This window comes from Perca fluviatilis, chromosome 4, assembly GCF_010015445.1.
Source record: "Perca fluviatilis chromosome 4, GENO_Pfluv_1.0, whole genome shotgun sequence".
In the NCBI taxonomy this organism is placed as follows: Eukaryota; Metazoa; Chordata; class Actinopteri; order Perciformes; family Percidae; genus Perca; species Perca fluviatilis.
In genome coordinates, this window is record NC_053115.1 from 28,715,042 (window position 1) to 28,733,237 (window position 18,196).

Consider the following 18,196-nt stretch of genomic DNA (forward strand, 5'->3'; position numbering starts at 1 on the left):
CGTGTGTGTTTTGTCCTGTAAACAGTTCAGTACTATCATGAACATATATGAACATAGCAAACACTTTTGATTTAACAACTTGTTTCACATTATATCTGAAGACAAGGATGAAACATTTAATGCACGTTGTTTGCACGTCTACTAAAAACTATCACAGATGATTTAAAAAGGAGTAGACTACTGCTATTTGAGGTATGACCGTTGCATCTCAGAAAAAGTCACAAGTATTATACATATGATATGAAATAATGGATTATTAAGTGTTATTGTTGTGAATTTGATCATAATAATTCTTTAAATGTGTGGCAGCTATAGACTAAAAAAATATTTTAAAATATTTTTTTACTGAACCACTTATTTAGGTTTTGCCTTCTGAAACATGAATTACAGGTAACAACTACTGTAGCCACTGCCAAATTCTCTCAAATAAGATTGTATTATTGTAGCTGAGTTATTTTGACTATTAACATTAACCTCCTAACAAGCAGCAGCTTTTAGGTTGTCAGTACTTGTATGCTGTGCATCCCCACTTTGTTAAAAACCCACAGAACTATACTTTTAAATTCTAGTGAAGATCCCAAAGTTTCCAAAAAAAAAAATAATAATAATATGTCAGTCTGAATTTGGGGACATTTGTGTAAATGATGCACAAGATGGGTACAATATTTCTATTTGATGATGGAATGGTGCAACCAAAAATATAAAGTCTTGAGTTTGAATATTTCACTTGTCATAAAGCTTCAATGAAAAGTTGGAACAAGCTGATACAGCAGGCCTATGTGATAGGCTACTATGAGACAAGTTGGAAAAGAAAAGTTTTCACCAACCTTAAAGGGGGTAAAAGAGGAAAACTGTATGTAAAGGGGTCAATTGCATTAAGTAATGCAGCTATTATGTGTTTTCTTTTTTTTCAAGTGCACATACATAAACTAGCCAGTAGATGGCAGTGGTCAGCCATAATAGAAATTGTCCTCCATTAAAATATTCTACATTCTTCATCACTCAGATGAAGACAATACCAACAGCTATACAAACAAATGCAATCCACTATAATTTAGCCTAATAATTAATGTAAGTCTGATAATGTTATTCACGTTTAAGTTTTGTCAGTGTAAAGGATGAAATGACACAGCTCAGTTTCAGTTGATGTTTTTTATTCAAAAAAATTGAATGGGTCACATCATAGAGGCACTTGGCGATGATACATCACAGTAAAAACTTGTAGTCCAAGACAATATACTCAAAACGAGTAGAGTTAACAGCTTCAGTATTTTCACAAAACACAGGGATTTTATTTATTACGAGCTAAACAAAGCGAGATGAGAGAAAGAAAAGAAAAAAATTAGACATACAACAGAAAATGTTGATGACAGAACACATGACTTCAGACCTAACATGGGTCAATAATCTTTTACAAAGTAAAAACTTAATCAAGCACATCCAAAAGGAAGAAAAAGTGCTACCAGAAAGTAGCTGAGATTTGCCAATTCCTATCACTGCATTAATCTTGATGCAAGCTTGATAACGCTGGCCAATATTGGCCAAACATTTAATTATATTGATAAATCAATACCCGAATATATGGCATTTTCACAAATATAAGATTTCATTTTCTTTGAAAACATATTCCCAAAAGTACATGGAAATGTCAGTCCAATATGACCTTAATTAAAACACTTTGCACGGACCCCTCTGTTATTTCATAGTAATATATCTGATAATAACTTTTGACCAATATGGTCATCTCAGTTTGTCTGGTAGTAACTCCAGTCTGTAGGTGTCTACCACGGCCTCCAGACGGCGCTGTTGACTGGACTCTTCTCTTTGGTGATGCTGGTCTGGACTGTGGAGTTCAGAAGAGAGAAGTCAGCCTCTCTCAGGTTGTTATCAGAGGAAGACTGCAGCTTGTTGATGTGGTTCAGCAGTCTTCTCTGAGACTGGGTCTTCACCTGCTCTTTGGACAGGAAGTGTGTCACCTCTTGGACACATCTGGAATAGCCCTGACCGACAGCTGCTGAGTCCACATGTTGATTCTGCTGCTGCAGCCGTCTCAGGACACAAACTGTCATCTCCAGGATGTCTGCTTTCTCCAGCTTGGAGTCTGGCTGCTGTTTGAGGAACTCTGGACTCAGGAGAGACTTGAGCTGCTCAATGCTGCTGTTGATTCGCTCTCTGCGTAACTTCTCCACCAGAGGCTTTCTGAGCTGCAGGAAGAAGAATAAAGTCATTAATAAACTTATTCTGGAGTGAAGTGTTGCCATGAACCAAGACAAAGTCTCATTAACAATATTTAAATCTTCTTGAATCTTGAATTTACCTTGTGGGTCAGAGTCAGATGCTCCTGAGAATCGGTCATTGCTGCAGTGATTGTAGGTGCCATGTCTGGATCTCTGTGCTGTAGAGGTCTCTGTAGAGAGAATCTGATCTCTGCTGGCTTCATCCCTCCTATTTATAGTCCCACATCTCCATATGAATGTGTGGGTCTTGGTCTGGCTGGAGTTTCTCACAGTCGCAGCCAATCAGAGAGCTTGGTGAGACAATAAGGGATGCAGCACACTTAATGCTGTTTTCGCCTGGGGGTTAGATCTCAGGGGCACAGGTGGAGGACTGGAGGAGGGGGTGGGGTGTGTGTGTGTGTGTGTGTGTGTGTGTGTGTGTGTGTGTGTGTGTGTGTGTGTGTGTGTGTGTGTGTGTGTGTGTGTGTGGAGGGGGTGATGGAGAGAGACTCAAAGAGCTCTGTTTGAATCTGAGAAAGTGGTGACCCTGTAGAGAGAGCAGATCTGCTGCCTGATGCTGGGATCAATGACTTTGACTGAGCACACGCTCATCATCTCATCACACACGTGAGACACTGACTAGGACATTAAAAACACCTTTATAGTTTCAAGTATTGTTGCATTTGCAATCAAGTATCAATCCTTGATATATTGAATGTGTAAAAAAAAACTGAAAACATCATGATTTTAAAAATCATCTTTATGTTGAAGCCAACATCTTGCATTATTTTCAACAGTGCAAGTGTTTTTTCAAGCAAACACAAGCTAACACAATCTTGCAAGTAATCCCAATTGTGATTAGTTCATACAAGCTTAGCTCATGTATTGTGATGAAGCGATCACTGAGTAAACATCAGCAAACTTCAGCAGAAAGTCATCCAGATGAGACAGATGTGCCTTCTGTCTGGTGATAAGTTGTTCCAGTGAGTGACGAGTTTTAGTCAGGGTTTCCCACACTGGGAGCTGCGATCACGTGCACCACAAAAGGAGTTTGAATGCCTCACTGGCGGCTATTGGCCCTGTGTTGATCAAAGGGCAGAACTTGGCGGCAAAAACCATCTGGAGGAACACAAAAACAAGACACTGCCTAAGTTTCGATGTCCAAAAGTGAAAGGGGATTTGAATGGAAAGTTGGTTACAGGTAATTGATTAATTAAAGGAATACCAATTCTTTTTTTCCTAAAACAAAGTCCAGCAAAAATCTGTCCTCCCTCTCTTTTGTCTGTTAGATAACATTTCATTTAGAGGTTTCTTAAAACACATGGAATTTAGACAAAGGTATCTGTATGTCCAAACATGAAACAAGTCTTAAAGCCCTTGTTGTAAGGACATTGCACTGGCGGTTTGGCATCAAGCAATAGAATAAATTAAAAAAGGCTACCGTACATTGAAATAATGACCTGATAAACAGGGGGGAAATTAAGTTGGCAAAAGTGAGAGAGTTAGGTCCAAAGAGAGACACACAGTGAATGAAATACAGAAAAAAAAGAGAATAAGGAGAGAAAAAGTGTGCCAACTCCCCTGGGAGGATAGTCAGGTGCCGGTGGGGTTGAGGATGCTAATCACACTGATCTGTGACTCTGCTCTCACGGCTTTCCCACACTCGGCCCATTGACAGAGCTCCCACTTAACAACAGACATGTGCCTTGTTAAATGCTAATTCACCCCCACACAAGCAGCTCCAGCTCTCCCCTGAGGGTAAAGTTTGTTGTTTCCACACAATCTTCAATTAGGAGAATAGAGCAGGAGAAACAAACACAAATATTTGGACTGGGAATGAAATCTAACAGCCAGTCAACTACATTTTTCATTCAGATGCAGAATTCCTTATTGCATGTAAACTTTAAACATTTATTTATTATTTATAAATAGTATAAACATTTAATAGACTTTTTTTTGTAGTTGTGGAAAAGAAAAGAACATTTTGAAGTGTTTATTAATGTACAGTATTTGGCAACAATTATTATGTCTCCTATAAAGATATATTTGACATTATTACAAACATGTTTTACTCAACAGTATTATCACCTATATATTATCTGTTTGTACGCCAGCCTTCTCTATTGGGTGCCCATGGGATGAGATATAGATATTGACAAATCCATGAATAAATACCTATTTCTTCTATATATGGTATTAATTAAATGTATATGCTGCATAAATGCTTAATAGAGGGGCTTAAAAAAAAGTGTTTGTATCTTCTTCATTTATTAAAGTAACGAGGCTGTGCCATTTTGGTTTAAAAATTAAAAGAATGTACCTTTTAAAAATAGATAACTATAAAAGTGTAGTGCTAAAATTATATAAAACAGATTTGATAACTCAGCCCCATTGTATTTGAATTAAGATTTTATTGAATGTTTTTCATCAAATGACAAATCCTCTACATGTTTTATTTTCACAATGGGTCATTTTCAAATTTGAAAACATATAAACATTAAAAATGTCATCTAAATATACATGCCTTCAGGTTTAGTGAGAGAGAAAAAATAGCAAACATTTAAAATTCAGTAGTAAAGAAGAATTCCTTCCCCCCCTCCCAGGCGTCTTTGTCTGGCCTGCCTCTATTGTCCCACTGGGGCTCTGTGAGTGAGTTTTCCCTGCTTTCCCACACTCTGTCCATTCACTGCTCCCAAGAACAAAAGAAGTGTGTCTGGTTGCACATCACATTAATTATGGAGTCAGTTTACGAGTTTTGTCCCACTGCTTCTGAATGGAAATTCCTGTCATCAAGACTCATCATTACCAGGCTTTTGCAAAATGTCTACAAGGAATGCAGACATGCTTAGGATTAATGAACATTCAAAAGCTCTTTTCCCCCTCCTTTGGATTCAAATTGTTCCTCTGCATTCCAGGCTGTTTATTTTGACGGGAAGGATAAATGGGTGTCTATTCCTGAATTATTCCAGTCCTGGTTATAGTGCAAGAAGCCTATGCATTTGATGTTACAGCTTATTTGTAATAGCCTGCAATCACATTTTATTTAAAACAGATCTAAACATCTTCATCCAGCTATGGATATGGTGCTTTGTGTTTGAAAACTATTAAATAGGTTCCACTGCATCCAAGATTGTATTACTTTCTGAAAGTTTTGGATAACTACCACCTCAACTGCAGATTCAGCAACATTAAAAGACCACCCAGTTAAAAATAAGAAACCAATCAAGCGAGATGAGCACTGTTCATGCATTAGATTATTACATTTGATACATTTGCTTTATATAAAACAGAAATATATGCATGTTCAGTTTTAGCAAAATTAAAATGTGACATGAATTTTGTATCAATCTCCCACGTGTGTGATGAGATGATGAGCGTGTGCTCAGTCAAAGTCATTGATCCCAGCATCAGGCAGCAGATCTGCTCTCTCTACAGGGTCACCACTTTCCCAGATTCACACAGAGCTCTGTGAGTCTCTCTCCATCACCCCCCCCCACCCCCCAGTCCTCCCCCCCAGTCCTCCACCTGTTCCCCTGAGATCTAACCATTGTCCCCCAGGCAAAAACAGCATTAAGTGTGCTGCATCCCTATTGTCTCACCAAGCTCTCTGATTGGCTGAGACTGTGAGAAACTCCAGCCAGACCAAGACCCACACATTCATATGGAGATGTGGGACTATAAATAGGAGGGATGAAGCCAGCAGAGATCAGATTCTCTCTACAGAGACCTCTACAGCACAGAGATCCAGACATGGCACCTACAATCACTGCAGCAATGACCGATTCTCAGGAGCATCTGACTCTGACCCACAAGGTAAATTGAAAATTCAATAAGATTTAAATATTGTTAATGAGACGTCTTTGTTCATGCTAAAACTTCACTCCAGAATAAGTTTATTAATGACTTTATTCTTCTTCCTGCAGCTCAGAAAGCCTCTGGTGGAGAAGTTACGCAGAGAGCGAATCAACAGCAGCATTGAGCAGCTCAAGTCTCTCCTGAGTCCAGAGTTCCTCAAACAGCAGCCAGACTCCAAGCTGGAGAAAGCAGACATCCTGGAGATGACAGTTTTTGTCCTGAGACGGCTGCAGCAGCAGAATCAACATGTGGACTCAGCAGCTGTCGGTCAGGGCTATTCCAGATGTGTCCAAGAGGTGACACACTTCCTGTCCAAAGAGCAGGTGAAGACCCAGTCCCAGAGAAGACTGCTGAACCACATCAACAAGCTGCAGTCTTCCTCTGATAACAACCTGAGAGAGGCTGACTTCTCTCTTCTGAGCTCCACAGTCCAGACCAGCATCACCAAAGAGAAGAGTCCAGTCAACAGCGCCGTCTGGAGGCCGTGGTAGACATCCCAAAGACTTGTACAAAAGTGAAGCTCATGAGTGAAACGAGCAATTGTACTTGTACTCTTGGACATTTAACCACGTCCTCATTCTTGTAGTAGTCTCATTTTGAGTTCCGCAATGTTTAACTTTTATTACCTTTTGTAAGGGTCATATTGTGTATTTCTGTGATATTTGCAGGTTGGCTATTTTGTATTTCAAAGGTAGTCACTTATTTCTGATTCAGATGTTACTCTGAAGTAAACATTATTGTTCCGAATGGGAATGCCTCTATATTGTCAGGGTCACTGACAATGATGCATGTACTTTTTCTCCAACTTGGAGACACAGTTAATCATGTTGAACATGTTTCAGACCTATATGTGATATTCACATATTCTGTTTATTGAAATGTCCTCTCCGGTTTATCTCTAAACATCTCAATTGTCTGCATTTTTAGCCGATGAGTTTTGTGTGTTCATTAAGACAAATGTGCTGCTTTGTAACTCTGTGAGTGACAGCACTCATACCTTCAATGAAGGCCTTGTGTGTTTGGAAAATGTCTCAAAAATGAATGTATCTCTTCAAGCCAAGTGATGCGCATTAAAACAATCACAAAAACAAAACAAAAAAAGCTTGTTTTCTCGTTTGTATCACCTACTTATCTAAATTACTGAACATAAGCTTCTGCATATTTCCAAATGTATTTTAAAACAGGACATGTACGAATGAATAGCTGACAGTTGCTGAACACTGAGCCAAATGTTTAAACATCCCCTTTTGGTAAAACCGACCACTCCTCGCCTGGTCAGGGAGTGATTAGTGCATTTTTGTCTTTGTTACAAAATTCAATTTTATTTTATTTATAGTGTCAAATCCCAATAGGAGTTGTCTCAGGACACAGAGTAGGCCTAGACCACACTCTATAATTTACAAAGGATTTTTTACAGGCAGAAACCTTTGACAGACCCTGACTCTTGGTGGGCAGCAAAGACGTGATTCCACATCTTGAAAATATGTCACAAGGGATGGGGCAATGAGCCAGCTGCGATCAGACAGTCCGAGAGCGGCTCGTTCAACCCTTTAACTGTGAGCTGATGCTTTCACGCCTTCTCGTGAACAAGTTCATCACATCGCTGATGTCTGTAATCATTAACGGGCCTCTGTGAGGGGCTGGGCCGACAGGAGCCTCCAGAGAAAGCTTCAGCATAGATTCCCCATGTCTCTGTAAGCAGCTGTGCAAAGTAACTAAGTACATTTACCCAACTACGCCATACAAATTTGAGACACTCCACTACATTTCAGAGGGAAACTTTTTACCCCACTACATTTATCTGACAGCTTTAGTTACTAGGTACTTTACGAATTCATATTTTTGCACATAAAACACATGTCGTTTAAAAAATATGATGCTGCTGATGATGAAAATGATACATTTTCCTGATGATTACAAACTTTTACTTAAGTAACATTTTCAATGCAGGACTTGTAACGGAGTATTTTTACAGTGTGGTATTAGTACTTTTACTTAAATAAAGGATCTGAATACTTTTCCCCCCGCTGGTGGAAAGTAACTAAGTACATTTACTCAAGTACTGTACTTAGGTTTTCAGATACTTGAGTTTTCTCAACATTTGTACATTTTGGAGCAAATGCACTCCACTTTTTACTCCACGGCATTTATCTGAAAACATCAGTTGTTGCATTGCAGATTCAGATTATCAACCCAAAATATGAATCAACTAATGTATTATGAATTACTACTATGAATTAAGCCATCTGGCAGTATAAAGTAGATGACATTTTATTTTGGAGTAATGATATAAGTAACTTTATAAGTGCTAACCAGTCAATAATTATTTTAATAATCTTTTTTAACCCTGGTGTTCATTTTATTCTGTTGGTTTTATTAGTTAATTTTTTAACATTTTATTGTATTATTGTTGTAATTTTTAGTCTTGCTTAATTTTTCATTGTTTGTTCTCTTTTGGGGTTTTTTCTCATCTGTGTTTTAACTTTATTCTGTGAAGCACTTTGGGCTGTATTGAGTTGAGAAATTAGCTCCCCCTTTACCAGCTGCAACATTAAAGTGATAAACACATTCTAACTCAATGTTATAATCCAGTGATATAATATATATTAGTCTGCATAATGAGTATTTTTTCACTTTTGTTAGTTCAGTTTATTTTGATGCCACTACTTTCACTTAGGTGAGATTTTAATGCAGGACTTTTACTTTGTAACAGATTATTTTTACACTGTGGTATTACTACCTTTAAAACAGTACTTCTTCCACCACAGTGTGTAACTATAGTGGAATGAACAGTGTTCTTTTGAAAGATACAGCCTCACTTGATGTTTTGACTATAGTACTGGAAACACGTCAGTCTCCCAAACAGGGCTGAGATCTGGTGAATGCAGAGGCCACAGTGTACGATTCACAGTATTTTCACACTCATTATTCAGTGAACCATCTTTGCCCTTTTGGCAAGGATCTGAATTCCCTATGTTCCTCTGATCTCTTGTCCAGGTTTCTCCTGTGTGTGGTGGTGACAGTTAAAGCCCCTGACACACCAACCTAACGGTCAGACCGTCAGCAAAAAGAAAAGGCAGTCGTACTGATCAGTCGGCTCCCCGAGGTCCAAAATGTGCCATGGAACACACCGAAGCGACGCTGTCTTGAGCGTACGTTCTGCGCGAGATGTAATACAAAAAATGAAAACCGGAACCGTCACGTCAAAATACGTTCTCGTATGTTACGAAAATAATTCAGTGAAACGTGTTTCTGAAAACATTTTAAGCGAGAAGAGACTGTCGACGGCCGATTATCGGTGTTGGTGTGTCAGGGCCATAACAGAGAGGGTCTGTCATGGAGCAGGCAATGATGCTGTTCATGGTGTTTAAAAAGCATTCACTCCACTAAAGAACTTGAACTATGATAATTATGCTCCCAAAAATCCCCCCCCCCCCCAAAAAAAATAAAATAAATGTAATTGTATGTACATGGCTGCACTGATTCAGTTTTGAACATGAAGAGTTTAAATGATGTATTCCCCAACACTGATTTGAATTAGATGACATGAAAAGACTTGATTTTCTTATATATTTATTTTCTTGAAGTCTGCAAAAGCACCAAAACAAATTTCAATCCACTTTGGATGAATAAAAACACAAAAGGTGAAGAAAACAAAATATGCATACATGGCATACACAAAACAATAACAAATCCCTTTTCAGAAGAAAGGTTGGCGTTTAAGGATATGATACATTATACCTTGAAACAAGGCAGTAACACACTGTATGCATACTCCAGTCACACAATATTAGCCTGTGCAGTATTTTCACAGGAAGAATAGATTAATATTACTTTGTTTGGCTTAACAACTTAAGCAGATTTGACTGCAGTTAATCAATATAGATTTTGAAGATTAAATTAAATCTTTTTAAAACATTTTGGTCCTAGTTAAAAGACCGGCTTTGTCTTCTGTGGTCTTGTTCGAACAAAAACTACAACCACGAGAATCACAAATCCCACAAATAGCAGCACAACATGTTTGAACGGGTCAAACATTGACCTCTTCACCTTTGCCTCTGAATCCAATTTTCTTTCTTTCTTCCTCTTTCTTCTGTTGAAGCTTAAATGAAACCATATCATACGAAGGTTCTGTAGATCTGCTCACCAAAATGCAAATAACGCATTGCAGCTGGCATCACTAAAATCTGCAGTTCACACATCAATAAACTGCAGTTCTTTGACTGGCATGTTTCCTAAAGTCCATTCCTCTTTGTGTTTAAAAGCACAACGGAGCCAAGTCGTCCTCTTCCTCAGGAAACAGACGTAAAATGTCCCTTGAATATTTGGAGTAGCCGTTGTGTGACAGCAGGGCTTTTCTCAACGTGAGCAAGGACTTTGTTTTCTCCAGGATGTCTGAAACAGGGATCCCATTCTGCAGGTGTTCTCCAATCAGAGCCTTCAGCTTCTCCACTCCGGTGCTGCACTTCCTCTCCAACATGTGGAGTTTGCACCTGAGAGAAACAAAGTCATTTAGTTTAGTATGAAGGAACTTAATACTTAATAAACAATTTCACAGAAAAAAAAAATTTGAAGGGACATATTTATAATTGAGAGTTTGAAGAACTGTGGCTTTGGCTTACCTAAAGAGCTGTTCCTTCACGCTGTCTTGAAGAGCGAGATCTGCGTAGAGAGCCATTTCAAGGTTTGCTTCTTGTGGTGGGAAGTTCTGCTGTTGCTTCAGAAGGTTCGGAGGAAGTCTCTGTTGACGTCTGCGTCTGCCGTTCGGCATTTATGCTGTTCATCCTGCGTTTTCAGCCAATCAGAAGGCTCAGAGCTCAGGACAATAGAGTGAATTTAATGCCTGTCACACAGAACAGGTGGGATGCTTTATCTTAATGCCATACATCAGTGAGGTCAGTGGGAAAATGGTTTTCCTGAGGTGGACACGGGAAAGAAAATTATTTTCTGATGCTTAGGCCTGGACATTGATTTTAGACCCTTTGATGACACTAATCTATGTAGGAATGTGAATTGAAAATATACATACAAAATATTACATCAAATATTATATAGATACAAAATATCAAATATTTCCACAAACAACATTGCAATGTCTCAATGGCATCAGCAAACTCTCAGACAACAAATGTCCTGTCTTGTATTGAAAAGTAATGTTAATGTTTATTTTATTTTTTATTCTTATTATTTACTTTTAACAAAACATCCATTAAACGCCAATACCATATAACTAAACACATTCTTCTTTTAAAAGAAAATGATCCAAAAGCTGCAATAATGTTATAAAGTTATATTTTCTGACTGTGTGTCTCAGCAGCTAAAGCAGATGGTTTGTCTGTGAAGTGGCTTTCTGCCTGAGAACAGGCCTGAGGCTTTGTGGGAGCAGACACACTTCTATTGTGTGTGCAGCTGAGCAGCCTGCATTCAGAAGTGTGGGAAGCCGTGTGTCGCCGTGGCTCCAAGCTCCAGAGAGAGAGGAGGGCGTGTGACCGGGGCACGTTCAGCCCTGTGCAGGGAGAGCTGTGGGAGCGTAGAGGACGGGAAGTGGGAAACCTGAGCCCCCTATACACAGACAGCAGATAGACACACAGACAGATGGAGGAAAGTAAACCCACCTGAACATGATTGCACATCAGCTCGCAGTTACCTTGCTGTGCTCACAGAAAATGATGAAGACAAATTGAAAAAAGACCTTTATTACCGACAAGAAAACATAATTTATAACCCTCTCTCATCCACGCACTAATGTGCATCAGAAGGATTAGGTAAAGGAGGAAAAAGAAAACATGCCACGTCAGTGGTCATATTGTAAGAATGCTTATGATTCTGCTTGGAAAAACAATAATCTTATACAAACGATTTAGCTAACCTTTTTTTTTTATTATTTTAACTTTAAAGGATCATACATAATCTGACTTCTGACAGGAATTAGATATAACGGTCGGTGGCACAATTCATCTCAACTCAATGACTTTAATAAACACTCAATCAAAAAACTCTGGTGTCGTGAGTTGACCTGTATCACCTACCGATATGTACCATCATCTCTACGCATAACCAACATAAAACACATCCTTCAGATTTAAAAACATGATTAAAGGATTAAAGCGTGTGTGTGTGCGTGTGTGTGTGTGTGTGTGTGTCTGGATTGATGGAGGTTTTTAAGACACTAATGCACTGGTTGATGCTAATTTTTCATTGAGCTGGTTAATTGGAATTACAAATACAGTGTTTTTGTCACGTAAACGGTATGTTATCTAAATAACTAAATTAAAATAATGTATATGTTACTGTTAAAATAATAAGAAGTACTGCCCAAAACATGTCAAAACAGTTGGGGGTGGGGGGGTTTTATAATAAGGGATTGTAATGGGACCAATATTTAATTGCAACAAACAGGGACATGCAGAGTGCTACTTCTACACTTATTTAAAAATAATGAAATAGGAGCCGAGCTGCAGAAACATTATTACGAGGCTTCTACGAAGACAAAACAACACGAGAACTCAAAATTTTAACTGCTAGTTTTTGTTTATTCAAAAAGACACATTGAGCCACAACAACAATAGCTTTGACTATAGATTCACAACATAGACTTCAAGACACAATGCAGTCAGTAAAGAAACAGATGCCTTTATAGAAATTGTGATAGTGTAATAAGCAAACCTTTTAGAAAAAGAGAATAAATATGTAGATCTAACAAAAGTGAATATTTTGTATATAACAATTAATGAAAGAGGCAACTTTTGAAGAAATTGTGGTGTAAATGCTTGATGTTGAAAAATTAAACAGTGATTTTCCTGAAACACATGAAAGATATGAGAAAGTAATGGTAGAAAGTCTCCAGTATCCTGACAGGTTTAGAGTTTAAATAAAGTTTCTGAGTTGGAAGAGGTTGAACATTACTTAGTTGATTAAATAATACCCAGAAAGATTTGGAACATTTAAAAGTTTGAATGGGGTTTTGATCTGAAAGTTTGATTGAGTGGACAGAATTAAAAAAAATGCCTGCAATCCTGTCAATTCTAAACATTAAATCCATTCATTTGATTAGGGAAAATGTCTTGGATAACATGAATATTTCAGAAAGTATTAAACATAAGTAAACAAAAGTAAACAAAAAGTAACAGCAGACATGAAGATTCTTTGTTAAAAAATGTGGAACTAGTTAAGTTGTAAACAAAATGGCGGAAGAATGATAGTAATAATGAATAGCAAGAATAACATATGTATAAAATGCTTACAGTGTTCACACCAATTAACGACATTATTTTACATAGAGTAACTGACAGAAACCATTTTAATAACCATGCTAAACTTTTTGGTTCTCAGTAGATGAAATGAAAATATTATAAGAAGGTATTGATGCTGATTATATATCAAAGGAACATTTACAACCAGTGGCATTATTTCAAATAAGTCTAAATTTGAGGAGCCAGAGTCTCTTTTAATCTCTGTCCCTTGAGGGCAAAGGTCTGGATCTATTGTCCCACAGGGCTCTGTGAGTGAGTCTCCTCTGGTTTCCCACACTCTGTCCTTTCACTGCTTTCAAGGAGGAACAATAGAAGTGTGTCTTATTATTCCTCTCATTAGATACAATGTCTGACCTCTTTAAAGAGGAAAATGGTAAACTTTACACTTTTTAACTCAATACATCTGAAACTTAGTTATACGAAAATACTGGTCCAGCAAAATGTCTTTGAAACGTACATTTTATCATTCGGTTTGACGTGACTTACTTCATATAAACGGAGTGACATAATATTGATAATCTCTCCTAATCAGAAATCTTAATTAATGCACATTCCCATGCTTAGTTTTACGCTACGGATATGTTATGGATAAAGAATTACTGTGTGTGCTGAATTGTGTCTTGATTTGTCAGTCAAATAGGAACGATGATGGAGACCTCTATTAATGTAGTTAAAATAAAAATCAAAGACTTTGAGAACACAACATTTTCAGGTGGCAGTATTTGTTTATTCAACAAGGAACAATGAGCCACAAAGTATGAAAGCTCCAACTAGAGGTGATGATACATCACAACAACAACTTGTAGATTTCTACAAGACACACTGTACTCTGAGAGAGTAAAGGAACAACTGTCTTTATAAAAGACAACGATTTACAATATTTGAGGACACAGTTCTCAGTTTTTCTTTTTCACCCAAATTGTTCATAAGACAAAATTATTAAAAACTGACCTTACAACAGGTCACATTGTTCTTAGTAACCTCTGAAATCAATTACATCTTAAACAATAACATTGTCACTGGAAAACTGTGACAGTGTGACATTAAAGAAACCTTTTACAGTAAAAGGATAAACATTGTGATCTTAAAACAGATCATTTTTCAATAATCACAAATTGAGGGAAAGCCCATTATGATTAAATGTCCATAAAAAGGACAAATAATATTTTGATAATTCAAAATCATCAATACCTATCAAGAGGTAAGAAACATCTCCATCTGCCAACACATGACATGGAGGGAGTCCTAAAAGTATCACAGGGAAATTGTGACATTAAGCAAACCTTTTAGAAAAAAAGAGAAACATTTGGATCTAACAACAGATCAGTTTTGAGTAATCGGAGAGATTAAAGTAAGGTAAGTCCATGGGGACAATATGTCCATAAAAAGGACAGTTAAAGTTTCTGATCAAAATGATCAATAACAATCAAAAGATAACAAATGTTACCATAGCTTATAGCACGAATACATGAAGTACAGTGAAGTATAATAATAATAATAATTGCTGATGCAATCATATTTGCTTCATGCAACATGCATGACCAGATCTTCTCTTTCTTAAGTTGAAAGATATTGGTGATGTCATTTCCTCAGGAAATGTCATCTTACAGAAAGAAAACAGACACAAACTACAACCTTCTGTACAATCAGAAGAACAAGTCCATAACATTTCAAAGACTTGAGTCCAGTAATCTTTGACCAATATGGTCATCTCAGTTTGTCTGGTAGTAACTCCAGTCTGTAGGTGTCTACCACGGCCTCCAGACGGCACTGTTGACTGGACTTTTCTCTTTGGTGATGCTGGTCTGGACTGTGGAGCTCAGAAGAGAGAAGTCAGCCTCTCTCAGGTTGTTGTCAGAGGAAGACTGCAGCTTGTTGATGTGGTTCAGCAGTCTTCTCTGCTGTTGATTCTGCTGCTGCAGCCGTCTCAGGACACAAACTGTCATCTCCAGGATGTCTGCTTTCTCCAGCTTGGAGTCTGGCTGCTGTTTGAGGAACTCTGGACTCAGGAGAGACTTGAGCTTCTCAATGCTGCTGTTGATTCGCTCTCTGCGTAACTTCTCCACCAGAGGCTTTCTGAGCTGCAGGAAGAAGAACAGTCATTAATAAACTTATTCTGGAGTGAAGTGTTAGCATGAACAAAGACAACGTCTCATTGACAATATTTAATTTAAAATAATATTTATGAATCTTTAATTTACCTTGTGAGTCAGAGCCAGATGCTCCTGAGAATCGGTCATTGCTGCAGTGATTGTAGGTGCCATGTCTGGATCTCTGTGCTGTAGAGGTCTCTGTAGAGAGAATCTGATCTCTGCTGGCTTCATCCCTCCTATTTATAGTCCCACATCTCCGTATGAATGTGTGGGTCTTGGTCTGACTGGAGTTTCTCACAGTCTCAGCCAATCAGAGAGCTTGGTGAGACAATAAGGGATGTGGAGCAGCAACATGTTGAAGGCTGTCATTGCCTCGGGGACAATGGCTACATCTCAGGGGAACAGGTGGAGGACTGGGGTGGGGTGTGTGGGGTGTGTGTGTGTGTGTGTGTGTGTGTGTGTGTGTGTGTGTGTGTGTGTGTGTGGGGGGGGGGGGGTTGATGGTCTCACAGAGCTCTGTGTGAATCTGGGAAAGTGGTGACCCTGTAGAGAGAGCAGATCTGCTGTCTGATGCTGGGATCAATGACTTTGACTGAGCACACGCTCATCATCTCATTAAACATGTAACAGAGAATCACAGTCATGGTGTAATATATAAACTAAGATGATTCTTTTACTTTTCTCTTAATGTATTTCAGCCAAAACCTGACATGTAGCAGGTGAAATCCCAGCCAATCTTTAATTGACAATTTAGTCAGATGATTCAATTTCCTTTTTTAAGTTTTTCTTAATTTTCACTTAACAAAAAATGCACCATTTCATAAGATTTTAGAAAACAGTTCAATGCCCATTAATGGCACTTGAAATAAACTCAACACAATAATCATGCTGCTGTCCAGATGTGGCAGAGTCTTTTGACTCGTGCCTTGTAGTCAGTGTGAGTAACAAGTTGAGCTCCGTTTCCCACACTGACTCCCTGTATGGTGTGGTCAATGAACCACAAAGGGACTTCTGTGACAGATGCTGGCTGTGTGTTGTTATAGAAACACAGCCTGACATCATCAGCCATATGGAGGGAAAGGACACCATTGGCTGTTTCTGACAGTCTGTAAAATGTGAAATGATGGTGAACAATCTATCATAAAGTATCACCAAAATGATTTATCCTCTCATATTTTCAATTTCCAATCATTGTCATACATTGTGAACCTCCACTAATAAAAATGCCTTATATTCTTGACTATTAACTGGATCAAAACTTCACCTCTCATGAGGGTGGGAGGTTTTCTGGGGGGGCAGCTGTTTCCTGAAGTGTGCCAAATCCCTTTGGAGAATTACTCTGCTGCTGGTGGGTTGGATGTCATTCACACTTAACTCTTTCCCCCAGCGCTTTCCCACACTCCGTCTATTAGCAGTAAAGAGGCATGTGCCCCTCTACAAATGGATCTTTGAGGACCCTGTGCACAAGCAGCGTGCACCACCTGATGAAGAGGGTGCCGCAAAAAACAAATACCCATTAGCCTATAGTGAAAAGTGGGTAGCCTACTTAAGCAATGTGAAAATAAAAGGAGTGACTTCACATTTTACAAACGTAGCCTAATTCATTAATTAATTAATTGTTATGATAAAATGCTATACGTCATGTTTGTGTAGGCTACTTGGTCGGGGTCTGAACATCAGGGCGGAACTTCTCATTCTCTCATTTGTCCACTCAGGTCTTAATTAATGTGACAGGAAGTGCATGTTCACCATTCGCGCCAAAATTAAGATAGCTAACTCGAATCAACAATTAACGTTAGAAAATGGTCTTTGAAACGGTTTGTTACTAAAAGTAATAAGGAGGACAGATAATACAGCACCTGAGGAAACATTAAAGGACGAGGCAAATATAACAAGTGAAGAAATTCAGCCACAGCGGCAGCGAAGCCAACACCTCTCCAAGACCTCTCCAAGACTGGAAGCCCTGCTCTCTGGCGGACTCCTAACGTTACCACCATTCCCGGTGATTTGTGGACTTATGTTGACACGCAGGTCTATCTAAACTTTACCCTGTCTATTTACGCAAAAGGCAGACCAACAGAGGTCGACTTGTATGTCAAAACCGTTTCAACAGTGAACGTCAATGGCTTACAAAAAAAAATTAGAATATCTAACGTCAGCGTAAAAAAAACAAACAAACACCAGAAGTCTTTAAAACTTTTCTGACCAAAAGTGTAATGTTACCCCTGGAGATTTTTCACTGAACATTGATGGACCTAACTGAAGAACCGGACAGCAGTGGGCCTTTGAGAGAAACCTCACCTAAAGAGACCGTAAACTGAAAGGATCTAACTGAGACGGTTCACCACTTACCTCCTCCCTTCAGGTTTCTGGTGAGTAACTGTAAGCTAACGCCATAGGTTATTTTTTATTTATTTTTTACTATTGGCATAGCTTTGTTGTCTCTTCCTCTGTTTGGGACTATTGTAAAAATGTCGCTGTCCGTGGTGTTGAATAATGGATGTGAGTTACATTAGCTAATGAGACAGGAATATGTTGTAAATACGGGCGAGGAGTATCTTTAGTTCCTGAAGTGTATTGTTGCTAGATAACGGTAAGTTCTTTGTTAGTTCTTGTTTGTCCTTAATGTCGTTTATGGCCTGTGGTCTAGACATTTCTCTGTGTAAAATAACCTCTTAGCATAAACTTGTTAGCTGTTGAAAGGTCGAGTGTCAAGAGGTTGTAATTCTGAGAAACAAAACATTTAGTAAAAATTAACCTCATTTTTAGTTTAATTTAC

At 38.4% G+C, this 18,196-nt stretch overlaps 2 protein-coding genes across 3 annotated transcripts; one reads left to right on the top strand and one right to left on the bottom strand.

The window, feature by feature from the left end:
• Positions 1–1,154: 1,154 nt before the first annotated feature.
• On the bottom strand, positions 1,155–15,696 carry LOC120557436 (transcription factor HES-5-like). Of its 2 annotated transcripts, XM_039797759.1 has the most exons (3): positions 15,526–15,696; positions 15,256–15,405; positions 1,155–2,054 (listed from the first exon to the last, which is right to left on the bottom strand). In XM_039797759.1, the coding sequence occupies exons 1-3, from the start codon at positions 15,646–15,648 to the stop codon at positions 1,782–1,784; spliced, it is 546 nt and encodes a 181-aa protein (XP_039653693.1). In that variant the 5' UTR covers positions 15,649–15,696; the 3' UTR covers positions 1,155–1,781. The 2 variants fall into 2 exon arrangements, with proteins under 2 accessions (XP_039653693.1, XP_039653692.1); XM_039797758.1 differs by lacking the exons at positions 15,256–15,405; positions 15,526–15,696 and adding an exon at positions 2,318–2,477 and having other exon boundaries at positions 1,155–2,204.
• LOC120557435 (transcription factor HES-5-like) lies at positions 5,870–7,165 on the top strand. The gene is made up of 2 exons (XM_039797757.1): positions 5,870–6,029; positions 6,140–7,165. Exons 1-2 carry the CDS (start codon positions 5,907–5,909, stop codon positions 6,560–6,562), a joined length of 546 nt encoding a protein of 181 aa, XP_039653691.1. The 5' UTR covers positions 5,870–5,906; the 3' UTR covers positions 6,563–7,165.
• Positions 15,697–18,196: the final 2,500 nt, after the last annotated feature.